The sequence below is a fragment of the Drosophila novamexicana genome, unplaced genomic scaffold, assembly GCF_003285875.2.
Source record: "Drosophila novamexicana strain 15010-1031.04,08,12 unplaced genomic scaffold, DnovRS2.1 tig00004560-arrow-pilon, whole genome shotgun sequence".
In the NCBI taxonomy this organism is placed as follows: domain Eukaryota; kingdom Metazoa; phylum Arthropoda; class Insecta; order Diptera; family Drosophilidae; genus Drosophila; species Drosophila novamexicana.
The window spans coordinates 3,368,207-3,394,884 of record NW_020825054.1 but is presented as its reverse complement, the minus strand read 5'-3'; the positions used below and the strand labels follow the sequence as shown (position 1 = coordinate 3,394,884).

At 40.1% G+C, this 26,678-nt stretch overlaps 19 protein-coding genes and 3 pseudogenes across 19 annotated transcripts; 9 read left to right on the top strand and 13 right to left on the bottom strand.

The window, feature by feature from the left end:
• Window positions 1-303: 303 nt before the first annotated feature.
• On the bottom strand, window positions 304-854 carry LOC115770663 (annotated as a pseudogene).
• A 199-nt stretch (window positions 855-1,053) lies between these two features.
• Window positions 1,054-1,466, top strand: LOC115770816 (histone H2A-like). Its single transcript, XM_030716238.1, is given in 2 exon segments — window positions 1,054-1,346; window positions 1,348-1,466. Coding segments are annotated over 2 exon segments (375 nt in total). The 5' UTR covers window positions 1,054-1,082; the 3' UTR covers window positions 1,459-1,466.
• A 1,044-nt stretch (window positions 1,467-2,510) lies between these two features.
• Window positions 2,511-2,834, bottom strand: LOC115770894 (histone H4-like). Its single transcript, XM_030716329.1, has one exon. It carries the CDS (start codon window positions 2,832-2,834, stop codon window positions 2,511-2,513), a length of 324 nt encoding a protein of 107 aa, XP_030572189.1.
• Window positions 2,835-3,115: 281 nt separating this feature from the next.
• LOC115770893 lies at window positions 3,116-7,039 on the top strand (annotated as a pseudogene).
• On the bottom strand, window positions 4,048-4,484 carry LOC115770613 (annotated as a pseudogene).
• A 1,211-nt stretch (window positions 7,040-8,250) lies between the features above and the next one.
• Window positions 8,251-9,009, top strand: LOC115770614 (histone H1.2). Its single transcript, XM_030715950.1, has one exon. The coding sequence runs from the start codon at window positions 8,257-8,259 to the stop codon at window positions 9,007-9,009; it is 753 nt and encodes a 250-aa protein (XP_030571810.1). The 5' UTR covers window positions 8,251-8,256.
• A 382-nt stretch (window positions 9,010-9,391) lies between these two features.
• LOC115770612 (histone H2B) lies at window positions 9,392-9,841 on the bottom strand. Its single transcript, XM_030715948.1, has one exon. It carries the CDS (start codon window positions 9,822-9,824, stop codon window positions 9,453-9,455), a length of 372 nt encoding a protein of 123 aa, XP_030571808.1. The 5' UTR covers window positions 9,825-9,841; the 3' UTR covers window positions 9,392-9,452.
• A 199-nt stretch (window positions 9,842-10,040) lies between these two features.
• LOC115770611 (histone H2A) lies at window positions 10,041-10,540 on the top strand. Its single transcript, XM_030715947.1, has one exon. The coding sequence runs from the start codon at window positions 10,070-10,072 to the stop codon at window positions 10,442-10,444; it is 375 nt and encodes a 124-aa protein (XP_030571807.1). The 5' UTR covers window positions 10,041-10,069; the 3' UTR covers window positions 10,445-10,540.
• A 1,206-nt stretch (window positions 10,541-11,746) lies between these two features.
• On the bottom strand, window positions 11,747-12,073 carry LOC115770892 (histone H4). Its single transcript, XM_030716328.1, has one exon. It carries the CDS (start codon window positions 12,056-12,058, stop codon window positions 11,747-11,749), a length of 312 nt encoding a protein of 103 aa, XP_030572188.1. The 5' UTR covers window positions 12,059-12,073.
• A 268-nt stretch (window positions 12,074-12,341) lies between these two features.
• On the top strand, window positions 12,342-15,850 carry LOC115770891 (histone H3-like 5). The gene is made up of 2 exons (XM_030716327.1): window positions 12,342-12,765; window positions 15,436-15,850. The coding sequence occupies exons 1-2, from the start codon at window positions 12,359-12,361 to the stop codon at window positions 15,848-15,850; spliced, it is 822 nt and encodes a 273-aa protein (XP_030572187.1). The 5' UTR covers window positions 12,342-12,358.
• Window positions 13,175-13,716, bottom strand: LOC115770617 (histone H2B). Its single transcript, XM_030715953.1, has one exon. It carries the CDS (start codon window positions 13,699-13,701, stop codon window positions 13,330-13,332), a length of 372 nt encoding a protein of 123 aa, XP_030571813.1. The 5' UTR covers window positions 13,702-13,716; the 3' UTR covers window positions 13,175-13,329.
• LOC115770619 (histone H4) lies at window positions 14,828-15,154 on the bottom strand. Its single transcript, XM_030715955.1, has one exon. The coding sequence runs from the start codon at window positions 15,137-15,139 to the stop codon at window positions 14,828-14,830; it is 312 nt and encodes a 103-aa protein (XP_030571815.1). The 5' UTR covers window positions 15,140-15,154.
• Window positions 15,851-16,059: 209 nt separating the features above from the next.
• LOC115770616 (histone H2B) lies at window positions 16,060-16,755 on the bottom strand. The gene has a single exon (XM_030715952.1). It carries the CDS (start codon window positions 16,738-16,740, stop codon window positions 16,369-16,371), a length of 372 nt encoding a protein of 123 aa, XP_030571812.1. The 5' UTR covers window positions 16,741-16,755; the 3' UTR covers window positions 16,060-16,368.
• A 122-nt stretch (window positions 16,756-16,877) lies between these two features.
• LOC115770615 (histone H2A) lies at window positions 16,878-17,384 on the top strand. Its single transcript, XM_030715951.1, has one exon. It carries the CDS (start codon window positions 16,986-16,988, stop codon window positions 17,358-17,360), a length of 375 nt encoding a protein of 124 aa, XP_030571811.1. The 5' UTR covers window positions 16,878-16,985; the 3' UTR covers window positions 17,361-17,384.
• An 888-nt stretch (window positions 17,385-18,272) lies between these two features.
• Window positions 18,273-18,599, bottom strand: LOC115770618 (histone H4). The gene has a single exon (XM_030715954.1). It carries the CDS (start codon window positions 18,582-18,584, stop codon window positions 18,273-18,275), a length of 312 nt encoding a protein of 103 aa, XP_030571814.1. The 5' UTR covers window positions 18,585-18,599.
• A 267-nt stretch (window positions 18,600-18,866) lies between these two features.
• Window positions 18,867-19,295, top strand: LOC115770696 (histone H3). Its single transcript, XM_030716091.1, has one exon. It carries the CDS (start codon window positions 18,885-18,887, stop codon window positions 19,293-19,295), a length of 411 nt encoding a protein of 136 aa, XP_030571951.1. The 5' UTR covers window positions 18,867-18,884.
• Window positions 19,296-19,699: 404 nt separating this feature from the next.
• On the bottom strand, window positions 19,700-20,243 carry LOC115770819 (histone H2B). Its single transcript, XM_030716241.1, has one exon. The coding sequence runs from the start codon at window positions 20,226-20,228 to the stop codon at window positions 19,857-19,859; it is 372 nt and encodes a 123-aa protein (XP_030572101.1). The 5' UTR covers window positions 20,229-20,243; the 3' UTR covers window positions 19,700-19,856.
• Window positions 20,244-20,444: 201 nt separating this feature from the next.
• On the top strand, window positions 20,445-20,848 carry LOC115770815 (histone H2A). Its single transcript, XM_030716236.1, has one exon. It carries the CDS (start codon window positions 20,474-20,476, stop codon window positions 20,846-20,848), a length of 375 nt encoding a protein of 124 aa, XP_030572096.1. The 5' UTR covers window positions 20,445-20,473.
• A 1,072-nt stretch (window positions 20,849-21,920) lies between these two features.
• Window positions 21,921-22,247, bottom strand: LOC115770596 (histone H4). The gene has a single exon (XM_030715934.1). The coding sequence runs from the start codon at window positions 22,230-22,232 to the stop codon at window positions 21,921-21,923; it is 312 nt and encodes a 103-aa protein (XP_030571794.1). The 5' UTR covers window positions 22,233-22,247.
• A 268-nt stretch (window positions 22,248-22,515) lies between these two features.
• On the top strand, window positions 22,516-26,023 carry LOC115770890 (histone H3-like 5). Its single transcript, XM_030716326.1, has 2 exons — window positions 22,516-22,939; window positions 25,609-26,023. Exons 1-2 carry the CDS (start codon window positions 22,533-22,535, stop codon window positions 26,021-26,023), a joined length of 822 nt encoding a protein of 273 aa, XP_030572186.1. The 5' UTR covers window positions 22,516-22,532.
• On the bottom strand, window positions 23,205-23,897 carry LOC115770595 (histone H2B). Its single transcript, XM_030715933.1, has one exon. The coding sequence runs from the start codon at window positions 23,880-23,882 to the stop codon at window positions 23,511-23,513; it is 372 nt and encodes a 123-aa protein (XP_030571793.1). The 5' UTR covers window positions 23,883-23,897; the 3' UTR covers window positions 23,205-23,510.
• Window positions 25,001-25,327, bottom strand: LOC115770598 (histone H4). Its single transcript, XM_030715935.1, has one exon. The coding sequence runs from the start codon at window positions 25,310-25,312 to the stop codon at window positions 25,001-25,003; it is 312 nt and encodes a 103-aa protein (XP_030571795.1). The 5' UTR covers window positions 25,313-25,327.
• Window positions 26,024-26,678: the final 655 nt, after the last annotated feature.

The window sequence follows — 26,678 nt, the reverse complement described above, 5'->3', positions numbered from 1 at the left end:
ATACAACTTGAAATATGTACATCATACCAAAAAAGACAACAACACATTGTGACAAATAATCTAAAAAAAAAACGATTTTCTGTCACCGAATTTTATTTGCAATATCATGCTCGAAAAATCTACGCGTTTGCCTATTGAAACATTTTTCAGCTAGAATTCCAGAAGAGAGCTGATGGATTATTTGCAAAAGTCTACTAGTCGGAAGATTTTTATTCGGGTAGTTTGGAATACTGATCCTTTGCTGTAGCCAACGCATAATAAGTTATCTTTTTTATTTCGAAAACAGAGTGCTTGTATTCTAAAATAACGAGTCCAAACTTTCGTCGATTACAATTGTTAATTTTCTGAAAGATATATCTATATTCTGATATTTAAAAATATTTTAAATTCCTTGAAAAGGCGATTTGTGGCCCTGAAAAGGGCCTTTTGCTTTTGTTTGCTTCCCGTACAATGTACATCTAGCTGAATTTTACTTGGAGCTGGTGTACTTTGTAACTGCTTTTGTTCCCTCACTGACAGCGTGCTTGGCCAATTCGCCGGGCAGCAAAAGACGTACTGCGGTTTGGATTTCCCGACTGGTAATAGTTGAGCGTTTGTTGTAGTGAGCCAAACGGGAGGCTCGGCAGCAATACGCTCGAAAATGTCGTTAACAAAGCTGTTCATTATGCTCATCGCCTTTGACGAAATGCCGGTGTCAGGGTGGACCTGCTTGAGCACTTTGTAAATGTAGATAGCTAGCTTTCCTTCCTCTTGCGCTTCTTCTTCTTGTCATTCTTGGTAATGTTTTTTTGAGCCTTACCAGCCTTTTTGGCTGCCTTCCCACTTGTTTTCGGCGGCATTATTATTCACAAACGTTCACTTTAATTCACTTCACAATGTTTGACACTTGGGGTGTGTTGCTTAGCATTTATACTTTTTTTCGAGCGACGCTTTCATGTTTATATCACGTTCAACTCGCATCTCTAAAACTGAAGAGTAGGTAGTTGGAAAAAGTATAAATATAATGGATATGTGGTTGGATGTCAGAAACATTCGATAGTTGTGTGTAAGCAGTGAAACAGTGAAATAAGGAAAATACGAAAATGTCTGGTCGCGGTAAAGGTGGAAAAGTGAAGGGAAAGGCAAAGTCGCGTTCTAACCGCGCTGGTCTTCAGTTTCCCGTTGGTCGTATTCACCGCCTCCTTCGTAAGGGCAACTATGCTGAACGTGTTGGTGCCGGTGCTCCTGTCTACTTGGCTGCCGTTATGGAATATTTGGCCGCTGAAGTTTTGGAGTTGGCTGGCAATGCTGCACGCGACAACAAGAAAACTAGAATTATCCCTCGCCACTTGCAATTGGCCATTCGTAAACGATGAGGAGTTAAACAAACTGCTTTCGGGCGTCACCATTGCCCAGGGCGGTGTTTTACCCAACATCCAAGCAGTTCTGTTGCCCAAGAAGACGGAAAAGAAGGCATAATTTGCTAGTTAACTAACAAAAAAAAAAAAAGACGGCGTATACATTTGTAAATAGTCGAAACCAACCGTCCTTTTCAGGACGACCAAAAATTAAAAAAGAGATTATCTTTTCATTCGATAGGGTATCCGAAATCGATTCAATAATACAAAGTACAGTCGTGCTAGTCGATAAAAATGTGTAATATTGTCTTATGGAATGCGGTTGTCTTACTTTTGTGATAGATAAAAAACAAGCACAAAATATGTAAAACAAACGAACATCGGTGAGTCTTGCGATTGCTGGAGCAGTGTCGGGAGCGATTGATGGAGAAACGTTTGTCAGCTTGACCATTGCCGGGTGCGTTGTTTTACCCAACATCCAAGCAGTTCTGTTGCCCAAGGCATTATGTTAAAAAAAGGCATAATTTGCTAGTTAACGAAACTAAAAAAAAAAAAGCGTATTCTTCGTAAATAGTTGAAACAACCGTCCTTTTCAGGACGACCAAAATATTTAAAAGAGATTATCTTTCATTCAATAGGGTATCCGAAATCGATTCAATAATACAAAGTACATCTCAGCTCAAAAGTACAGTCGTGCTAGTCGCTAAGAATGTGCAAATTGTCCTATCGAATGCGGTTGTCATACGTTTGTGATGGATTAAAAACAAGCACAAAATATGTCTTACTTTTTGTGATAGATTAAAAACAAGCACAAATTTGTAAAACAAACGAACATCGGTGAATCTTGTCGATTGCTGGAGCAGTGCCGGGAGCGGTTGATTCTTAGATGGAGAGCGTTTGACAGCTTGACCATTGCCCTGGGCGTTGTTTTACCCAATATCCAAGCAGTTCTGTTGCCCAAGAAGGCATAATATTGAAAAAAGGGCATAATTTGCTAGTTAACTAAACAAAAAAAAGACAGCGGATAAAAGTTGACAACATCACATTTTAGATATTCATATGATCTGTGCTAGCGTGTTTCATTAAGGTTAAGGTTAAGAATTAAACGTTTTTGATCTCTTAATAAAACGGATTAGTGGTCCTGAAAAGGACCGATTGGTGTCAACATAAATTCTACATTTTCTTTTTAACCGCCAAACCGTACAGGGTACGGCCTTGTCTTTTCAGCGCGTAAACAACATCCATGGCTGTGACTGTCTTCCTCTTGGCGTGCTCGGTGTATGTGACCGCATCACGGATAACATTTTCCAAGAAAACTTTTAGAACACCACGAGTTTCCTCATAAATAAGACCAGAAATACGTTTTACGCCACCACGACGAGCTAAACGGCGGATAGCTGGTTTCGTGATGCCCTGGATATTATCACGCAACACTTTGCGATGACGTTTGGCGCCGCCTTTACCCAAGCCTTTGCCACCTTTACCACGACCAGTCATTTTTCACTTTATATTTTTATTCTACTTTACACCACGATGTCACAAAGATACTAATGCTAGCTCTTCAGCCAGCGCTTATATTTATACTAAAATATCCAAAACTCGAGCGAGTAAAAAAATATTTCCATCTCGCTCACACACTACCCTCGTAACATATTCGGCAAAGCGGCGAACAGCAAATATCTTTCGTTCTCTTTCTAACTTATCACTCATGTTCTATATAAGCGATACACAAACGAGACGAACGGTTATTGTGTTTTTAACAGTGACTGTGTAAAGTTAGAATTGTGAAAGAAAGATGGCTCGTACTAAGCAAACTGCTCGTAAATCAACTGGAGGAAAGGCTCCTCGGAAACAGTTAGCTACTAAGGCAGCACGTAAAAGTGCTCCAGCAACTGGTGGTGTGAAGAAACCTCATCGCTATAGGCCAGGCACTGTTGCCCTGCGTGAAATTCGTCGCTACCAGAAGAGCACGGAACTGCTTATTCGCAAGTTGCCGTTCCAGCGTTTAGTACGCGAAATTGCTCAGGACTTCAGACCGACTTACGTTTCCAGAGCTCGGCTGTGATGGCTTTGCAGGAAGCTAGCGAAGCCTATCTAGTTGGCCTATCGAAGATACAAATTTGTGTGCTATCCACGCTAAGCGTGTCACCATCATGCCCAAGGACATTCAACTGGCCAGACGTATTCGTGGGGAGCGCGCTTAAGTTATACCTCATCCTTAAAACATAAATATCAAACAAATCGGTCCTTTTCAGGACCACAAAATATTCTAAACCAAGGAGATTGATATTTTCCAATATACAACTTGAAATATGTACATCATACCAAAAAAGACAACAACACATTGTGACAGAAATAATCTAAAAAAAAAAAAACGATTTTCTGTCACCGAATTTTATTTGCAATATCATGCTCGAAAAACTACGCGTTTGCCTATTGAAACATTTTTCAGCTAGAATTCCAGAAGAGAGCTGATGGATTATTTGCAAAAGATATTACTAGTCGGAGATTTTTATTCGGTAGTTTGGAATACTGATCCTTTGCTGTAGCCAACGGATAATAAGTTATCTTTTTATTTCGAAAACAGAGTGCTTGTATTCTAAAAAATAACCGAGTCCAAACTTTCGTCGATGACAATTGTTAATTTTCTGAAAGATATATCTATATTCTGATAATTTAAAAATATTTTAAATTCCTTGAAAAAGGCGATTTGTGGCCCTGAAAAGGGCCTTTTGCTTTTGTTTGCTTCCCGTACAATGTACATCTAGCTGAATTTTACTTGGAGCTGGTGTACTTTGTAACTGCTTTTGTTCCCTCACTGACAGCGTGCTTGGCCCAATTCGCCGGGCAGCAAAAGACGTACTGCGGTTTGGATTTCCCGACTGGTAATAGTTGAGCGTTTGTTGTAGTGAGCCAACGGGAGGCCTCGGCAGCAATACGCTCGAAAATGTCGTTAACAAAGCTGTTCATTATGCTCATCGCCTTTGACGAAGATGCCGGTGTCAGGGTGGACCTGCTTGAGCACTTTGTAAATGTAGATAGCATAGCTTTCCTTCCTCTTGCGCTTCTTCTTCTTGTCATTCTTGGTAATGTTTTTTTGAGCCTTACCAGCCTTTTTGGCTGCCTTCCCACTTGTTTCGGCGGCATTATTATTCACAAACGTTTCACTTTAATTCACTTCACAAATGTTTGACACTTGGGGTGTGTTGCTTAGCATTTATACTTTTTTTCGAGCGACGCTTTCATGTTTATATCACGTTCAATTCGCATCTCTAAACTGAAGAAGTAGGTAGTTGGAAAAAGTAAATATAATGGATATGTGGTTGGATGTCAGAAACATTCGATAGTTGTTTGTAAGCAGTGAACCAGTGAAATAAGGAAAAATACGAAAATGTCTGGTCGCGGTAAAGGTGGAAAAGTGAAGGGAAAGGCAAAGTCGCGTTCTAACCGCGCTGGTCTTTCAGTTTCCCGTTGGTCGTATTCACCGCCTCCTTCGTAAGGGCAACTATGCTGACGTGTTGGTGCCGGTGCTCCTGTCTACTTGGCTGCCGTTATGGAATATTTTGGCCGCTGAAGTTTTGGAGTTGGCTGGCAATGCTGCACGCGACAACAAGAAAACTAGAATTATCCCTCGCCACTTGCAATTGGCCATTCGTAACGATGAGGAGTTAAACAACACTGCTTTCGTCGTTCGGCGGCGTCACCATTGCCCAGGGCGGTGTTTACCCAACATCCAGCAGTTCTGTTGCCCAAGAAGCGGAAAAGAAGGCATAATTGCTAGTTAACTAACAAAAAAAAAAAAAGACAGCGTATACATTTGTAAATAGTCGAAACCAACCGTCCTTTTCAGGACGACCAAAAATATTAAAAAAGAGATTATCTTTTCATTCGATAGGGTATCCGAAATCGATTCAATAATACAAAGTACAGTCGTGCTAGTCGATAAAAATGTGTAATATTGTCTTATGGAATGCGGTTGTCTTACTTTTGTGATAGATAAAAACAAGCACAAAATATGTAAAACAAACGAACATCGGTGAATCTTGTCGATTGCTGGAGCAGTGTCGGGAGCGGTTGATTCTTAGATGGAGAAGCGTTTGACAGCTTGACCATTGCCCTGGGCGTTGTTTTACCCAACATCCAAGCAGTTCTGTTGCCCAAGAAGGCATTATGTTAAAAAAAGGCATAATTTGCTAGTTAACGAAACTAAAAAAAAAAAAGCGTATTCTTCGTAAATAGTTGAAACCAACCGTCCTTTTCAGGACGACCAAAAATATTTAAAAAGAGATTATCTTTTCATTCAATAGGGTATCCGAAATCGATTCAATAATACAAAGTACATCTCAGCTCAAAAGTACAGTCGTGCTAGTCGCTAAAAATGTGCAAATTGTCCTATCGAATGCGGTGTCATACGTTTGTGATGGATTAAAAACAAGCACAAAATATGTAAAACAAACGAACATCGGTGATTCTGGTCGATTAATGGAGCAGTGTCGGGAGCGGTTGATTCTGAGATGGAGAAACGTTTGACGCTTGAATACATCACATTTTAGACATTCATATGATCTGTGCTTGCTTCTTTCATTAAGGTTGAATTAAACGTTTTTGATCTCTTAATAAAACGGATTAGTGGTCCTGAAAAGGACCGATTGGTGTCAACATAAATTGTACATTTCTTTTTAACCGCCAAAACCGTACAGGGTACGGCCTTGTCTTTCAGCGCGTAAACAACATCCATGGCTGTGACTGTCTTCCTCTTGGCGTGCTCGGTGTATGTGACCGCATCACGGATAACATTTTCCAAGAAAACTTTTAGAACACCACGAGTTTCCTCATAAATAAGACCAGAAATACGTTTTACGCCACCACGACGAGCTAAACGGCGGATAGCTGGTTTCGTGATGCCCTGAATATTATCACGCAACACTTTGCGATGACGTTTGGCGCCGCCTTTACCCAAGCCCTTGCCACCTTTACCACGACCAGTCATTTTTCACTTTATATTTTTATTCTACTTTACACCACGAATGTCACAAAGATACTAATGCTAGCTCTTCAGCCAGCGCTTATATTTATACCAAAAATATCCAAAACTCGAGCGAGTAAAAAAATATTTCCATCTCGCTCACACACTACCCTCGTAACATATTCGGCAAAGCGACGAACAGCAAATATCTTTCGTTCTCTTTCTAACTTATCACGTATTTTCTATATAAGCGATACACAAACGAGACACATGCTCAGTGTGTTTTTAACAGTGACTGTGTAAAGTTAGAATTGTGAAAGAAAGATGGCTCGTACTAAGCAAACTGCTCGTAAATCAACTGGAGGAAAGGCTCCTCGGAAACAGTTAGCTACTAAGGCAGCACGTAAAAGTGCTCCAGCAACTGGTGGTGTGAAGAAACCTCATCGCTATAGGCCAGGCACTGTTGCCCTGCGTGAAATTCGTCGCTACCAGAAGAGCACGGAAACTGCTTATTCGCAAGTTGCCGTTCCAGCGTTTAGTACGCGAAATTGCTCAGGACTTCAAGACCGACTTACGTTTCCAGAGCTCGGCTGTGATGGCTTTGCAGGAAGCTAGCGAAGCCTATCTAGTTGGCCTATTCGAAGATACAAATTTGTGTGCTATCCACGCTAAGCGTGTCACCATCATGCCCAAGGACATTCAACTGGCCAGACGTATTCGTGGGGAGCGCGCTTAAGTTATACCTCATCCTTAATATCAAACAAATCGGTCCTTTTCAGGACCACAAATATTCTAAACAAGGAGATTGATATTTTCGTATCAATATATTAAATACCGAAAAATATTGGTTAAAAGTCAAACAAAACTGCATTTTCATTTTGTCTTGAATAAAAAAAGCTCGGACCTCGAGCCTGCCAAACAAACAATTTTGAAATGGAAAGGTCGCCAAATACAACATTATATTAAATAGCTTTATAAAATGTGACAATAAGCAAATAGGGCATTACAGTATTTGCTTCACCTCATTGTATCTTAACGATAAATCCATATGCATATTATTTAATATTTAAACCGAAAACTCAACTCCATTATATTCCACCGACAAAATATATGTCGATGTATAGATGATTTTCTGAATAGCTATATAAAGCATTTGGTTTGGTCCTCATCACCGCAAATAAACATAATTTTTAATTTTTCATCAATCAATTGTGCTCTAAGAGATAATTTCTGAATTTCGAAAATAAATTAACTAAGGGTCTAATGGATTTTTCGCTACACAGAAATGTCATATGGATTTCGCATGATATTTTATTAATTTAGTTTCAACTATATTAACAATTTGTTTTACTAAATGGAATAATCTTTCATTTCCTTTTTTTTTTAATTTATATTAACTGTTAAAGACAAAATTAGATTTGTCTGAAGCGTTTTATATTGATTTCATTGTAAACTTGCCTGTTTTAACAGCTAAGGGTTATGTTAAATAGATATTTAAAATAGTAGACTTAAGATATATTTAAATTAATAGTTGAATTTAATTAAAGAATTGTTGAAATATTGTATATAAATGCATAATATTTCAAGATTCGTTATATTATTATTAATAATCGTGTTTTTTGCTCGAAAACGTTTTTCGCCAAGACACAAAGTTAAACTTTGACTGGCAATTAAAAATCATAAAATCATGTTAAATACACTAAATAATTTATATTGTATTGTTTGAATATTAAACAAAACATTCCAATTCATATTCACAACGATTTCCAAGTATAAACTTTTGTAAATGACCATTTAACAAGTATGTAATGACGACGCATTGAGTAACAAACGTTCAATACCAAAAACATTCTCGTACCACCGTCCTCCTCGATTCTCACGCAAACGGGTGACCAAAAAAATATGAATTTTTTCGAAAATTAACAAGTGAACAGTGAATAAAGTGAAGTTAAGATGTCTGATTCCGCAGTTGCAACGTCCGCATCTCCTGTGATTGCCCAAGCAGCCTCAGGCGAGAAAAAGGTGGCTACTAAAAAGGCAGCAGCCGCCACACCAAAGTCAAAGAAGTCAGCAGCTCCTCCATCGCACCCACCAACTCAGCAAATGGTAGATGCATCGATTAAAAACTTAAAGGAACGTGGTGGCTCATCCCTTCTGGCAATTAAAAAATATATCGGTGCTACATACAAGTGCGATGCCCAGAAGCTAGCCCCGTTCATTAAGAAGTACCTAAAGAATGCGGTTGCGAATGGAAAGCTGATCCAAACAAAGGGCAAGGGTGCCTCTGGTTCGTTCAAACTATCTGCATCCGCTAAAAAGGATCCCAAGCCAAAGGCCTCCGCTGTCGAGAAGAAAACTAAGAAGGTAAATGCTTCGGCGGCAGCAGCAACTAAAAAGAAGAGTAGTACATCTACCACGAAGAAAGCAGCGGGTGCCGCTGATAAAAAGCCATCAAAATCGGCAGCAACCAAAAAGAGTGTTGAGAAAAAGAAGGCGGACAAAGCAAAGGCTAAGGATGCGAAGAAAACGGGAACCATTAAGGCCAAGCCTACAACAGCAAAGGCTAAATCAAGCGCAACAAAGCCAAAGACCCCAAAACCTAAGACCACAACTGCTAAACCGAAGAAAGTCGTGTCGGCTACGACCCCGAAGAAAACTGCTGTCAAGAAGCCAAAAGCGAAGACTGCATCTGCAACGAAGAAATAATTTGAAATTGCTCGTCAGCATGTGCAAATTTCTAATATTGAAATTTGTTTTTCAACAAAGCCCTTTTAAGGGCTACTAATACGATTTTCTAAGAGAAAGAATTTTTCTTTTTGTCTACATCGGCATATATGTTAAGTTAGATTGGACTTGTCAACTTATCATCATTCATCATTGTAAATATCATATAAGTTCTTTCCTCATTCATTCCACCGCACAATAGATAGAAAAAGTTCCATAAATACTAAAGATTCTCTAAAGACCGCATAGACGGAAAGTGTACTCTAATATTTAAGATAATAGAAAAGTTCTTATAACGCAACCAGAATGCATATAAGATATTTTGATTTTTAAATATTTTTAATTCCTTGAAAAGTCGATTTGTGGCCCTGAAAAGGGCCTTTTGCTTTTGTTTGCTTCCCGTACAATGTACATCTAGCTGAATTTTACTTGGAGCTGGTGTACTTTGTAACTGCTTTTGTTCCCTCACTGACAGCGTGCTTGGCCAATTCGCCGGGCAGCAAAAGACGTACTGCGGTTTGGATTTCCCGACTGGTAATAGTTGAGCGTTTGTTGTAGTGAGCCAAACGGGAGGCCTCGGCAGCAATACGCTCGAAAATGTCGTTAACAAAGCTGTTCATTATGCTCATCGCCTTTGACGAAATGCCGGTGTCAGGGTGGACCTGCTTGAGCACTTTGTAAATGTAGATAGCATAGCTTTCCTTCCTCTTGCGCTTCTTCTTCTTGTCATTCTTGGTAATGTTTTTTTGAGCCTTACCAGCCTTTTTGGCTGCCTTCCCACTTGTTTTCGGCGGCATTATTATTCACAAACGTTCACTTTAATTCACTTCACAAATGTTTGACACTTAAGGGTGTGTTGCTTAGCATTTATACTTTTTTCGAGCGACGCTTTCATGTTTATATCACGTTCAATTCGCATCTCTAAAACTGAAGAAGTAGGTAGTTGGAAAAAGTATAAATATAATGGATATGTGGTTGGATATCAGAAACATTCGATAGTTGTGTGTAAGCAGTGAAACAGTGAAATAAGGAAAATACGAAAATGTCTGGTCGCGGTAAAGGTGGAAAAGTGAAGGGAAAGGCAAAGTCGCGTTCTAACCGCGCTGGTCTTCAGTTTCCCGTTGGTCGTATTCACCGCCTCCTTCGTAAGGGCAACTATGCTGAACGTGTTGGTGCCGGTGCTCCTGTCTACTTGGCTGCCGTTATGGAATATTTGGCCGCTGAAGTTTTGGAGTTGGCTGGCAATGCTGCACGCGACAACAAGAAAACTAGAATTATTCCTCGCCACTTGCAATTGGCCATTCGTAACGATGAGGAGTTAAACAAACTGCTTTCGGGCGTCACCATTGCCCAGGGCGGTGTTTTACCCAACATCCAAGCAGTTCTGTTGCCCAAGAAGACGGAAAAGAAGGCATAATTTGCTAGTTAACTAAACAAAAAAAAAAAAAGACAGCGTATACATTTGTAAATAGTCGAAACCAACCGTCCTTTTCAGGACGACCAAAAATATTAAAAAAGAGATTATCTTTTCATTCGATAGGGTATCCGAAATCGATTCAATAATACAAAGTACAGTCGTGCTAGTCGATAAAAATGTGTAATATTGTCTTATGGAATGCGGTTGTCTTACTTTTGTGATAGATAAAAAACAAGCACAAAATATGTAAAACAAACGAACATCGGTGAATCTTGTCGATTGCTGGAGCAGTGTCGGGAGCGGTTGATTCTTAGATGGAGAAGCGTTTGACAGCTTGACCATTGCCCTGGGCGTTGTTTTACCCAACATCCAAGCAGTTCTGTTGCCCAAGAAGGCATTATGTTAAAAAAAGGCATAATTTGCTAGTTAACGAAACTAAAAAAAAAAAAGCGTATTCTTCGTAAATAGTTGAAACCAACCGTCCTTTTCAGGACGACCAAAAATATTTAAAAAGAGATTATCTTTTCATTCGATAGGGTATCCGAAATCGATTCAATAATACAAAGTACAGTCGTGCTAGTCGATAAAAATGTGTAATATTGTCTTATGGAATGCGGTTGTCTTACTTTTGTGATAGATAAAAAACAAGCACAAAATATGTAAAACAAACGAACATCGGTGAATCTTGTCGATTGCTGGAGCAGTGTCGGGAGCGATTGATGGAAAAACGTTTGTCAGCTTGACCATTGCCGGGTGCGTTCTTTTACCCAACATCCAAGCAATTCTGCTGCCCAAGAAGACGGAAAAGAAGGCATAATTTGCTAGCAAAAAAAAAAGACAGCGTATGCATTTGTAAATAGTCGAAACCAACCGTCCTTTTCAGGACGACCAAAAATATTTAAAAAGAGATTATCTTTTCATTCAATAGGGTATCCGAAATCGATTCAATAATACAAAGTACATCTCAGCTCAAAAGTACAGTCGTGCTAGTCGCTAAAAATGTGCAAATTGTCCTATCGAATGCGGTTGTCATACGTTTGTGATGGATTAAAAACAAGCACAAAATATGTAAAACAAACGAACATCGGTGATTCTGGTCGATTAATGGAGCAGTGTCGGGAGCGGTTGATTCTGAGATGGAGAAACGTTTGACGCTTGAATACATCACATTTTAGACATTCATATGATCTGTGCTTGCTTCTTTCATTAAGGTTGAATTAAACGTTTTTGATCTCTTAATAAAACGGATTGGTGGTCCTGAAAAGGACCGATTGGTGTCAACATAAATTCTACATTTTCTTTTTAACCGCCAAAACCGTACAGGGTACGGCCTTGTCTTTTCAGCGCGTAAACAACATCCATGGCTGTGACTGTCTTCCTCTTGGCGTGCTCGGTGTATGTGACCGCATCACGGATAACATTTTCCAAGAAAACTTTTAGAACACCACGAGTTTCCTCATAAATAAGACCAGAAATACGTTTTACGCCACCACGACGAGCTAAACGGCGGATAGCTGGTTTCGTGATGCCCTGGATATTATCACGCAACACTTTGCGATGACGTTTGGCGCCGCCTTTACCCAAGCCTTTGCCACCTTTACCACGACCAGTCATTTTTCACTTTATATTTTTATTCTACTTTACACCACGAATGTCACAAAGATACTAATGCTAGCTCTTCAGCCAGCGCTTATATTTATACCAAAAATATCCAAAACTCGAGCGAGTAAAAAAATATTTCCATCTCGCTCACACACTACCCTCGTAACATATTCGGCAAAGCGACGAACAGCAAACATCTTTCGTTCTCTTTCTAACTTATCACGTATTTTCTATATAAGCGATACACAAACGAGACACATGCTCAGTGTGTTTTTAACAGTGACTGTGTAAAGTTAGAATTGTGAAAGAAAGATGGCTCGTACTAAGCAAACTGCTCGTAAATCAACTGGAGGAAAGGCTCCTCGGAAACAGTTAGCTACTAAGGCAGCACGTAAAAGTGCTCCAGCAACTGGTGGTGTGAAGAAACCTCATCGCTATAGGCCAGGCACTGTTGCCCTGCGTGAAATTCGTCGCTACCAGAAGAGCACGGAACTGCTTATTCGCAAGTTGCCGTTCCAGCGTTTAGTACGCGAAATTGCTCAGGACTTCAAGACCGACTTACGTTTCCAGAGCTCGGCTGTGATGGCTTTGCAGGAAGCTAGCGAAGCCTATCTAGTTGGCCTATTCGAAGATACAAATTTGTGTGCTATCCACGCTAAGCGTGTCACCATCATGCCCAAGGACATTCAACTGGCCAGACGTATTCGTGGGGAGCGCGCTTAAGTTATACCTCATCCTTAAAACATAAATATCAAACAAATCGGTCCTTTTCAGGACCACAAAATATTCTAAACAAGGAGATTGATATTTTCCAATATACAACTTGAAAAATGTACATCATACCAAAAAAGACAACAACACATTGTGACAGAAATAATCTAAAAAAAAAAAAACGATTTTCTGTCACCGAATTTTATTTGCAATATCATGCTCGAAAAAACTACGCCTATTGAAACATTTTTCAGCTAGAATTCCAGGAGAGCTGATGGATTATTTGCAAAAGATATTACTAGTCGGAAGATTTTTATTCGGGTAGTTTGGAATACTGATCCTTTGCTGTAGCCAACGGATAATAAGTTATCTTTTTTATTTCGAAAACAGAGTGCTTGTTTTCTAAATTACGAGTCCAAACTTTCGTCGATTACAATTGTTAATTTTCTGAAAGATATATCTATATTCTGATATTTAAAAATATTTTAAATTCCTTGAAAAGGCGATTTGTGGCCCTGAAAAGGGCCTTTTGCTTTTGTTTGCTTCCCGTACAATGTACATCTAGCTAAATTTTACTTGGAGCTGGTGTACTTTGTAACTGCTTTTGTTCCCTCACTGACAGCGTGCTTGGCCAATTCGCCGGGCAGCAAAAGACGTACTGCGGTTTGGATTTCCCGACTGGTAATAGTTGAGCGTTTGTTGTAGTGAGCCAAACGGGAGGCCTCGGCAGCAATACGCTCGAAAATGTCGTTAACAAAGCTGTTCATTATGCTCATCGCCTTTGACGAAATGCCGGTGTCAGGGTGGACTTGCTTGAGCACTTTGTAAATGTAGATAGCATAGCTTTCCTTCCTCTTGCGCTTCTTCTTCTTGTCATTCTTGGTAATGTTTTTTTGAGCCTTACCAGCCTTTTTGGCTGCCTTCCCACTTGTTTTCGGCGGCATTATTATTCACAAACGTTCACTTTAATTCACTTCACAAATGTTTGACACTTGGGGTGTGTTGCTTAGCATTTATACTTTTTTTCGAGCGACGCTTTCATGTTTATATCACGTTCAACTCGCATCTCTAAAACTGAAGAAGTAGGTAGTTGGAAAAAGTATAAATATAATGGATATGTGGTTGGATATCAGAAACATTCGATAGTTGTGTGTAAGCAGTGAAACAGTGAAATAAGGAAAATACGAAAATACGAAAATGTCTGGTCGCGGTAAAGGTGGAAAAGTGAAGGGAAAGGCAAAGTCGCGTTCTAACCGCGCTGGTCTTCAGTTTCCCGTTGGTCGTATTCACCGCCTCCTTCGTAAGGGCAACTATGCTGAACGTGTTGGTGCCGGTGCTCCTGTCTACTTGGCTGCCGTTATGGAATATTTGGCCGCTGAAGTTTTGGAGTTGGCTGGCAATGCTGCACGCGACAACAAGAAAACTAGAATTATCCCTCGCCACTTGCAATTGGCCATTCGTAACGATGAGGAGTTAAACAAACTGCTTTCGGGCGTCACCATTGCCCAGGGCGGTGTTTTACCCAACATCCAAGCAGTTCTGTTGCCCAAGAAGGCATTATGTTAAAAAAAGGCATAATTTGCTAGTTAACGAAACTAAAAAAAAAAAAGCGTATTCTTCGTAAATAGTTGAAACCAACCGTCCTTTTCAGGACGACCAAAAATATTTAAAAAGAGATTATCTTTTCATTCAATAGGGTATCCGAAATCGATTCAATAATACAAAGTACATCTCAGCTCAAAAGTACAGTCGTGCTAGTCGCTAAAAATGTGCAAATTGTCCTATCGAATGCGGTTGTCATACGTTTGTGATGGATTAAAAACAAGCACAAAATATGTAAAACAAACGAACATCGGTGATTCTGGTCGATTAATGGAGCAGTGTCGGGAGCGGTTGATTCTGAGATGGAGAAACGTTTGACGCTTGAATACATCACATTTTAGACATTCATATGATCTGTGCTTGCTTCTTTCATTAAGGTTGAATTAAACGTTTTTGATCTCTTAATAAAACGGATTGGTGGTCCTGAAAAGGACCGATTGGTGTCAACATAAATTCTACATTTTCTTTTTAACCGCCAAAACCGTACAGGGTACGGCCTTGTCTTTTCAGCGCGTAAACAACATCCATGGCTGTGACTGTCTTCCTCTTGGCGTGCTCGGTGTATGTGACCGCATCACGGATAACATTTTCCAAGAAAACTTTTAGAACACCACGAGTTTCCTCATAAATAAGACCAGAAATACGTTTTACGCCACCACGACGAGCTAAACGGCGGATAGCTGGTTTCGTGATGCCCTGGATATTATCACGCAACACTTTGCGATGACGTTTGGCGCCGCCTTTACCCAAGCCTTTGCCACCTTTACCACGACCAGTCATTTTTCACTTTATATTTTTATTCTACTTTACACCACGAATGTCACAAAGATACTAATGCTAGCTCTTCAGCCAGCGCTTATATTTATACAAAAAATATCCAAAACTCGAGCGAGTAAGAAAATATTTCCATCTCGCTCACACACTACCCTCGTAACATATTCGGCAAAGCGACGAACAGCAAATATCTTTCGTTCTCTTTCTAACTTATCACTCATGTTCTATATAAGCGATACACAAACGAGACACATGCTCAGTGTGTTTTTAACAGTGACTGTGTAAAGTTAGAATTGTGAAAGAAAGATGGCTCGTACTAAGCAAACTGCTCGTAAATCAACTGGAGGAAAGGCTCCTCGGAAACAGTTAGCTACTAAGGCAGCACGTAAAAGTGCTCCAGCAACTGGTGGTGTGAAGAAACCTCATCGCTATAGGCCAGGCACTGTTGCCCTGCGTGAAATTCGTCGCTACCAGAAGAGCACGGAACTGCTTATTCGCAAGTTGCCGTTCCAGCGTTTAGTACGCGAAATTGCTCAGGACTTCAAGACCGACTTACGTTTCCAGAGCTCGGCTGTGATGGCTTTGCAGGAAGCTAGCGAAGCCTATCTAGTTGGCCTATTCGAAGATACAAATTTGTGTGCTATCCACGCTAAGCGTGTCACCATCATGCCCAAGGACATTCAACTGGCCAGACGTATTCGTGGGGAGCGCGCTTAAGTTATACCTCATCCTTAATATCAAACAAATCGGTCCTTTTCAGGACCACAAAATATTCTAAACAAGGAGGTTGATATTTTCCAATATACAACTTGAAATATGTACATCATACCAAAAAAGACATTGTGACAGAAATAATTTATTTGCAATATCATGCTCGAAAAAACTACGCGTTTGCCTATTGAAACATTTTTCAGCTAGAATTCCAGAAGAGAGCTGATGGATTATTTGCAAAAGATATTACTAGTCGGAAGATTTTTATTCGGGTAGTTTGGAATACTGATCCTTTGCTGTAGCCAACGGATAATAAGTTATCTTTTTTATTTCGAAAACAGAGTGCTTGTATTCTAAAATAACGAGTCCAAACTTTCGTCGATTACAATTGTTAATTTTCTGAAAGATATATCTATATTCTGATATTTAAAAATATTTTAAATTCCTTGAAAAGGCGATTTGTGGCCCTGAAAAGGGCCTTTTGCTTTTGTTTGCTTCCCGTACAATGTACATCTAGCTAAATTTTACTTGGAGCTGGTGTACTTTGTAACTGCTTTTGTTCCCTCACTGACAGCGTGCTTGGCCAATTCGCCGGGCAGCAAAAGACGTACTGCGGTTTGGATTTCCCGACTGGTAATAGTTGAGCGTTTGTTGTAGTGAGCCAAACGGGAGGCCTCGGCAGCAATACGCTCGAAAATGTCGTTAACAAAGCTGTTCATTATGCTCATCGCCTTTGACGAAATGCCGGTGTCAGGGTGGACCTGCTTGAGCACTTTGTAAATGTAGATAGCATAGCTTTCCTTCCTCTTGCGCTTCTTCTTCTTGTCATTCTTGGTAATGTTTTTTTGAGCCTTACCAGCCTTTTTGGCTGCCTTCCCACTTGTTTTCGGCGGCATTATTATTCACAAACGTTCACTTTAATTCACTTCACAAATGTTTGACACTTGGGGTGTGTTGCTTCGCATTTATACTTTTTTTCGAGCGACGCTTTCATGTTTATATCACGTTCAACTCGCATCTCTAAAACTGAAGAAGTAGGTAGTTGGAAAAAGTATAAACATAATGGATATGTGGTTGGATGTCAGAAACATTCGATAGTTGTGTGTAAGCAGTGAAACAGTGAAATAAGGAAAATACGAAAATGTCTGGTCGCGGTAAAGGTGGAAAAGTGAAGGGAAAGGCAAAGTCGCGTTCTAACCGCGCTGGTCTTCAGTTTCCCGTTGGTCGTATTCACCGCCTCCTTCGTAAGGGCAACTATGCTGAACGTGTTGGTGCCGGTGCTCCTGTCTACTTGGCTGCCGTTATGGAATATTTGGCCGCTGAAGTTTTGGAGTTGGCTGGCAATGCTGCACGCGACAACAAGAAAACTAGAATTATCCCTCGCCACTTGCAATTGGCCATTCGTAACGATGAGGAGTTAAACAAACTGCTTTCGGGCGTCACCATTGCCCAGGGCGGTGTTTTACCCAACATCCAAGCAGTTCTGTTGCCCAAGAAGACGGAAAAGAAGGCATAATTTGCTAGTTAACTAAACAAAAAAAAAAAAAAAGACAGCGTATACATTTGTAAATAGTCGAAACCAACCGTCCTTTTCAGGACGACCAAAAATATTAAAAAAGAGATTATCTTTTCATTCGATAGGGTATCCGAAATCGATTCAATAATACAAAGTACAGTCGTGCTAGTCGATAAAAATGTGTAATATTGTCTTATGGAATGCGGTTGTCTTACTTTTGTGATAGATAAAAAACAAGCACAAAATATGTAAAACAAACGAACATCGGTGAATCTTGTCGATTGCTGGAGCAGTGTCGGGAGCGGTTGATTCTTAGATGGAGAAGCGTTTGACAGCTTGACCATTGCCCTGGGCGTTGTTTTACCCAACATCCAAGCAGTTCTGTTGCCCAAGAAGGCATTATGTTAAAAAAAGGCATAATTTGCTAGTTAACGAAACTAAAAAAAAAAAAGCGTATTCTTCGTAAATAGTTGAAACCAACCGTCCTTTTCAGGACGACCAAAAATATTTAAAAAGAGATTATCTTTTCATTCAATAGGGTATCCGAAATCGATTCAATAATACAAAGTACATCTCAGCTCAAAAGTACAGTCGTGCTAGTCGCTAAAAATGTGCAAATTGTCCTATCGAATGCGGTTGTCATACGTTTGTGATGGATTAAAAACAAGCACAAAATATGTAAAACAAACGAACATCGGTGATTCTGGTCGATTAATGGAGCAGTGTCGGGAGCGGTTGATTCTGAGATGGAGAAACGTTTGACGCTTGAATACATCACATTTTAGACATTCATATGATCTGTGCTTGCTTCTTTCATTAAGGTTGAATTAAACGTTTTTGATCTCTTAATAAAACGGATTGGTGGTCCTGAAAAGGACCGATTGGTGTCAACATAAATTGTACATTTTCTTTTTAACCGCCAAAACCGTACAGGGTACGGCCTTGTCTTTTCAGCGCGTAAACAACATCCATGGCTGTGACTGTCTTCCTCTTGGCGTGCTCGGTGTATGTGACCGCATCACGGATAACATTTTCCAAGAAAACTTTTAGAACACCACGAGTTTCCTCATAAATAAGACCAGAAATACGTTTTACGCCACCACGACGAGCTAAACGGCGGATAGCTGGTTTCGTGATGCCCTGGATATTATCACGCAACACTTTGCGATGACGTTTGGCGCCGCCTTTACCCAAGCCTTTGCCACCTTTACCACGACCAGTCATTTTTCACTTTATATTTTTATTCTACTTTACACCACGAATGTCACAAAGATACTAATGCTAGCTCTTCAGCCAGCGCTTATATTTATACAAAAAATATCCAAAACTCGAGCGAGTAAGAAAATATTTCCATCTCGCTCACACACTACCCTCGTAACATATTCGGCAAAGCGACGAACAGCAAATATCTTTCGTTCTCTTTCTAACTTATCACTCATGTTCTATATAAGCGATACACAAACGAGACACATGCTCAGTGTGTTTTTAACAGTGACTGTGTAAAGTTAGAATTGTGAAAGAAAGATGGCTCGTACTAAGCAAACTGCTCGTAAATCAACTGGAGGAAAGGCTCCTCGGAAACAGTTAGCTACTAAGGCAGCACGTAAAAGTGCTCCAGCAACTGGTGGTGTGAAGAAACCTCATCGCTATAGGCCAGGCACTGTTGCCCTGCGTGAAATTCGTCGCTACCAGAAGAGCACGGAACTGCTTATTCGCAAGTTGCCGTTCCAGCGTTTAGTACGCGAAATTGCTCAGGATTTCAAGACCGACTTACGTTTCCAGAGCTCGGCTGTGATGGCTTTGCAGGAAGCTAGCGAAGCCTATCTAGTTGGCCTATTCGAAGATACAAATTTGTGTGCTATCCACGCTAAGCGTGTCACCATCATGCCCAAGGACATTCAACTGGCCAGACGTATTCGTGGGGAGCGCGCTTAAGTTATACCTCACCCTTAAAACATAAATATCAAACAAATCGGTCCTTTTCAGGACCACAAAATATTCTAAACAAGGAGATTGATATTTTCCAATATACAACTTGAAATATGTACATCATACCAAAAAAGACAACAACACATTGTGACAAATAATCTAAAAAAAAACGATTTTCTGTCACCGAATTTTATTTGCAATATCATGCTCGAAAAATCTACGCGTTTGCCTATTGAAACATTTTTCAGCTAGAATTCCAGAAGAGAGCTGATGGATTATTTGCAAAAGTCTACTAGTCGGAAGATTTTTATTCGGGTAGTTTGGAATACTGATCCTTTGCTGTAGCCAACGCATAATAAGTTATCTTTTTTATTTCGAAAACAGAGTGCTTGTATTCTAAAATAACGAGTCCAAACTTTCGTCGATTACAATTGTTAATTTTCTGAAAGATATATCTATATTCTGATATTTAAAAATATTTTAAATTCCTTGAAAAGGCGATTTGTGGCCCTGAAAAGGGCCTTTTGCTTTTGTTTGCTTCCCGTACAATGTACATCTAGCTGAATTTTACTTGGAGCTGGTGTACTTTGTAACTGCTTTTGTTCCCTCACTGACAGCGTGCTTGGCCAATTCGCCGGGCAGCAAAAGACGTACTGCGGTTTGGATTTCCCGACTGGTAATAGTTGAGCGTTTGTTGTAGTGAGCCAAACGGGAGGCCTCGGCAGCAATACGCTCGAAAATGTCGTTAACAAAGCTGTTCATTATGCTCATCGCCTTTGACGAAATGCCGGTGTCAGGGTGGACCTGCTTGAGCACTTTGTAAATGTAGATAGCATAGCTTTCCTTCCTCTTGCGCTTCTTCTTCTTGTCATTCTTGGTAATGTTTTTTTGAGCCTTACCAGCCTTTTTGGCTGCCTTCCCACTTGTTTTCGGCGGCATTATTATTCACAAACGTTCACTTTAATTCACTTCACAAATGTTTGACACTTGGGGTGTGTTGCTTAGCATTTATACTTTTTTTCGAGCGACGCTTTCATGTTTATATCACGTTCAACTCGCATCTCTAAAACTGAAGAAGTAGGTAGTTGGAAAAAGTATAAATATAATGGATATGTGGTTGGATGTCAGAAACATTCGATAGTTGTGTGTAAGCAGTGAAACAGTGAAATAAGGAAAATACGAAAATGTCTGGTCGCGGTAAAGGTGGAAAAGTGAAGGGAAAGGCAAAGTCGCGTTCTAACCGCGCTGGTCTTCAGTTTCCCGTTGGTCGTATTCACCGCCTCCTTCGTAAGGGCAACTATGCTGAACGTGTTGGTGCCGGTGCTCCTGTCTACTTGGCTGCCGTTATGGAATATTTGGCCGCTGAAGTTTTGGAGTTGGCTGGCAATGCTGCACGCGACAACAAGAAAACTAGAATTATCCCTCGCCACTTGCAATTGGCCATTCGTAACGATGAGGAGTTAAACAAACTGCTTTCGGGCGTCACCATTGCCCAGGGCGGTGTTTTACCCAACATCCAAGCAGTTCTGTTGCCCAAGAAGACGGAAAAGAAGGCATAATTTGCTAGTAACTAAACAAAAAAAAAAAAAGACGGCGTATACATTTGTAAATAGTCGAAACCAACCGTCCTTTTCAGGACGACCAAAAATATTAAAAAAGAGATTATCTTTTCATTCGATAGGGTATCCGAAATCGATTCAATAATACAAAGTACAGTCGTGCTAGTCGATAAAAATGTGTAATATTGTCTTATGGAATGCGGTTGTCTTACTTTTGTGATAGATAAAAAACAAGCACAAAATATGTAAAACAAACGAACATCGGTGAGTCCTTGCGATTGCTGGAGCAGTGTCGGGAGCGATTGATGGAGAAACGTTTGTCAGCTTGACCATTGCCGGGTGCGTTGTTTTACCCAACATCCAAGCAGTTCTGTTGCCCAAGGCATTATGTTAAAAAAAGGCATAATTTGCTAGTTAACGAAACTAAAAAAAAAAAAGCGTATTCTTCGTAAATAGTTGAAACAACCGTCCTTTTCAGGACGACCAAAAATATTTAAAAAGAGATTATCTTTTCATTCAATAGGGTATCCGAAATCGATTCAATAATACAAAGTACATCTCAGCTCAAAAGTACAGTCGTGCTAGTCGCTAAGAATGTGCAAATTGTCCTATCGAATGCGGTTGTCATACGTTTGTGATGGATTAAAAACAAGCACAAAATATGTCTTACTTTTGTGATAGATTAAAAACAAGCACAAAATTTGTAAAACAAACGAACATCGGTGAATCTTGTCGATTGCTGGAGCAGTGCCGGGAGCGGTTGATTCTTAGATGGAGAAGCGTTTGACAGCTTGACCATTGCCCTGGGCGTTGTTTTACCCAATATCCAAGCAGTTCTGTTGCCCAAGAAGGCATAATATTGAAAAAAGGGCATAATTTGCTAGTTAACTAAACAAAAAAAAGACAGCGGATAAAAGTTGACAACATCACATTTTAGATATTCATATGATCTGTGCTAGCGTGTTTCATTAAGGTTAAGGTTAAGAATTAAACGTTTTTGATCTCTTAATAAAACGGATTAGTGGTCCTGAAAAGGACCGATTGGTGTCAACATAAATTCTACATTTTCTTTTTAACCGCCAAAACCGTACAGGGTACGGCCTTGTCTTTTCAGCGCGTAAACAACATCCATGGCTGTGACTGTCTTCCTCTTGGCGTGCTCGGTGTATGTGACCGCATCACGGATAACATTTTCCAAGAAAACTTTTAGAACACCACGAGTTTCCTCATAAATAAGACCAGAAATACGTTTTACGCCACCACGACGAGCTAAACGGCGGATAGCTGGTTTCGTGATGCCCTGAATATTATCACGCAACACTTTGCGATGACGTTTGGCGCCGCCTTTACCCAAGCCTTTGCCACCTTTACCACGACCAGTCATTTTTCACTTTATATTTTTATTCTACTTTACACCACGAATGTCACAAAGATACTAATGCTAGCTCTTCAGCCAGCGCTTATATTTATACCAAAAATCTCCAAAACTCGAGCGAGTAAAAAAATATTTCCATCTCGCTCACACACTACCTTCGTAACATATTCGGCAAAGCGACGAACAGCAAACATCTTTCGTTCTCTTTCTAACTTATCACTTATTTTCTATATAAGCGATACACAAACGAGACGAACGGTTATTGTGTTTTTAACAGTGACTGTGTAAAGTTAGAATTGTGAAAGAAAGATGGCTCGTACTAAGCAAACTGCTCGTAAATCAACTGGAGGAAAGGCTCCTCGGAAACAGTTAGCTACTAAGGCAGCACGTAAAAGTGCTCCAGCAACTGGTGGTGTGAAGAAACCTCATCGCTATAGGCCAGGCACTGTTGCCCTGCGTGAAATTCGTCGCTACCAGAAGAGCACGGAACTGCTTATTCGCAAGTTGCCGTTCCAGCGTTTAGTACGCGAAATTGCTCAGGACTTCAAGACCGACTTACGTTTCCAGAGCTCGGCTGTGATGGCTTTGCAGGAAGCTAGCGAAGCCTATCTAGTTGGCCTATTCGAAGATACAAATTTGTGTGCTATCCACGCTAAGCGTGTCACCATCATGCCCAAGGACATTCAACTGGCCAGACGTATTCGTGGGGAGCGCGCTTAAGTTATACCTCATCCTTAAAACATAAATATCAAACAAATCGGTCCTTTTCAGGACCACAAAATATTCTAAACAAGGAGATTGATATTTTCCAATATACAACTTGAAATATGTACATCATACCAAAAAAGACAACAACACATTGTGACAGAAATAATCTAAAAAAAAAAAACGATTTTCTGTCACCGAATTTTATTTGCAATATCATGCTCGAAAAACTACGCGTTTGCCTATTGAAACATTTTTCAGCTAGAATTCCAGAAGAGAGCTGATGGATTATTTGCAAAAGATATTACTAGTCGGAAGATTTTTATTCGGGTAGTTTGGAATACTGATCCTTTGCTGTAGCCAACGGATAATAAGTTATCTTTTTTATTTCGAAAACAGAGTGCTTGTATTCTAAAATAACGAGTCCAAACTTTCGTCGATTACAATTGTTAATTTTCTGAAAGATATATCTATATTCTGATATTTAAAAATATTTTAAATTCCTTGAAAAGGCGATTTGTGGCCCTGAAAAGGGCCTTTTGCTTTTGTTTGCTTCCCGTACAATGTACATCTAGCTGAATTTTACTTGGAGCTGGTGTACTTTGTAACTGCTTTTGTTCCCTCACTGACAGCGTGCTTGGCCAATTCGCCGGGCAGCAAAAGACGTACTGCGGTTTGGATTTCCCGACTGGTAATAGTTGAGCGTTTGTTGTAGTGAGCCAAACGGGAGGCCTCGGCAGCAATACGCTCGAAAATGTCGTTAACAAAGCTGTTCATTATGCTCATCGCCTTTGACGAAATGCCGGTGTCAGGGTGGACCTGCTTGAGCACTTTGTAAATGTAGATAGCATAGCTTTCCTTCCTCTTGCGCTTCTTCTTCTTGTCATTCTTGGTAATGTTTTTTTGAGCCTTACCAGCCTTTTTGGCTGCCTTCCCACTTGTTTTCGGCGGCATTATTATTCACAAACGTTCACTTTAATTCACTTCACAAATGCTTGACACTTGGGGTGTGTTGCTTAGCATTTATACTTTTTTTCGAGCGACGCTTTCATGTTTATATCACGTTCAACTCGCATCTCTAAAACTGAAGAAGTAGGTAGTTGGAAAAAGTATAAATATAATGGATATGTGGTTGGATGTCAGAAACATTCGATAGTTGTGTGTGAGCAGTGAAACAGTGAAATAAGGAAAATACGAAAATGTCTGGTCGCGGTAAAGGTGGAAAAGTGAAGGGAAAGGCAAAGTCGCGTTCTAACCGCGCTGGTCTTCAGTTTCCCGTTGGTCGTATTCACCGCCTCCTTCGTAAGGGCAACTATGCTGAACGTGTTGGTGCCGGTGCTCCTGTCTACTTGGCTGCCGTTATGGAATATTTGGCCGCTGAAGTTTTGGAGTTGGCTGGCAATGCTGCACGCGACAACAAGAAAACTAGAATTATCCCTCGCCACTTGCAATTGGCCATTCGTAACGATGAGGAGTTAAACAAACTGCTTTCGGGCGTCACCATTGCCCAGGGCGGTGTTTTACCCAACATCCAAGCAGTTCTGTTGCCCAAGAAGGCATTATGTTAAAAAAAGGCATAATTTGCTAGTTAACGAAACTAAAAAAAAAAAAGCGTATTCTTCGTAAATAGTTGAAACCAACCGTCCTTTTCAGGACGACCAAAAATATTTAAAAAGAGATTATCTTTTCATTCAATAGGGTATCCGAAATCGATTCAATAATACAAAGTACATCTCAGCTCAAAAGTACAGTCGTGCTAGTCGCTAAAAATGTGCAAATTGTCCTATCGAATGCGGTTGTCATACGTTTGTGATGGATTAAAAACAAGCACAAAATATGTAAAACAAACGAACATCGGTGATTCTGGTCGATTAATGGAGCAGTGTCGGGAGCGGTTGATTCTGAGATGGAGAAACGTTTGACGCTTGAATACATCACATTTTAGACATTCATATGATCTGTGCTTGCTTCTTTCATTAAGGTTGAATTAAACGTTTTTGATCTCTTAATAAAACGGATTAGTGGTCCTGAAAAGGACCGATTGGTGTCAACATAAATTGTACATTTTCTTTTTAACCGCCAAAACCGTACAGGGTACGGCCTTGTCTTTTCAGCGCGTAAACAACATCCATGGCTGTGACTGTCTTCCTCTTGGCGTGCTCGGTGTATGTGACCGCATCACGGATAACATTTTCCAAGAAAACTTTTAGAACACCACGAGTTTCCTCATAAATAAGACCAGAAATACGTTTTACGCCACCACGACGAGCTAAACGGCGGATAGCTGGTTTCGTGATGCCCTGAATATTATCACGCAACACTTTGCGATGACGTTTGGCGCCGCCTTTACCCAAGCCTTTGCCACCTTTACCACGACCAGTCATTTTTCACTTTATATTTTTATTCTACTTTACACCACGAATGTCACAAAGATACTAATGCTAGCTCTTCAGCCAGCGCTTATATTTATACCAAAAATATCCAAAACTCGAGCGAGTAAAAAAATATTTCCATCTCGCTCACACACTACCCTCGTAACATATTCGGCAAAGCGACGAACAGCAAATATCTTTCGTTCTCTTTCTAACTTATCACGTATTTTCTATATAAGCGATACACAAACGAGACGAACGGTTATTGTGTTTTTAACAGTGACTGTGTAAAGTTAGAATTGTGAAAGAAAGATGGCTCGTACTAAGCAAACTGCTCGTAAATCAACTGGAGGAAAGGCTCCTCGGAAACAGTTAGCTACTAAGGCAGCACGTAAAAGTGCTCCAGCAACTGGTGGTGTGAAGAAACCTCATCGCTATAGGCCAGGCACTGTTGCCCTGCGTGAAATTCGTCGCTACCAGAAGAGCACGGAACTGCTTATTCGCAAGTTGCCGTTCCAGCGTTTAGTACGCGAAATTGCTCAGGACTTCAAGACCGACTTACGTTTCCAGAGCTCGGCTGTGATGGCTTTGCAGGAAGCTAGCGAAGCCTATCTAGTTGGCCTATTCGAAGATACAAATTTGTGTGCTATCCACGCTAAGCGTGTCACCATCATGCCCAAGGACATTCAACTGGCCAGACGTATTCGTGGGGAGCGCGCTTAAGTTATACCTCATCCTTAATATCAAACAAATCGGTCCTTTTCAGGACCACAAAATATTCTAAACAAGGAGATTGATATTTTCGTATCAATATATTAAATACCGAAAAATATTGGTTAAAAGTCAAACAAAACTGCATTTTCATTTTGTCTTGAATAAAAAAAGCTCGGACCTCGAGCCTGCCAAACAAACAATTTTGAAATGGAAAGGTCGCCAAATACAACATTATATTAAATAGCTTTATAAAATGTGACAATAAGCAAATAGGGCATTACAGTATTTGCTTCACCTCATTGTATCTTAACGATAAATCCATATGCATATTATTTAATATTTAACCGAAAACTCAACTCCATTATATTCCACCGACAAAATATATGTCGATGTATAGATGATTTTCTGAATAGCTATATAAAGCATTTGGTTTGGTCCTCATCACCGCAAATAAACATAATTTTTAATTTTTCATCAATCAATTGTGCTCTAAGAGATAATTTCTGAATTTCGAAAATAAATTAACTAAGGGTCTAATGGATTTTTCGCTACACAGAAATGTCATATGGATTTCGCATGATATTTTATTAATTTAGTTTCAACTATATTAACAATTTGTTTTACTAAATGGAATAATCTTTCATTTCCTTTTTTTTTTTAATTT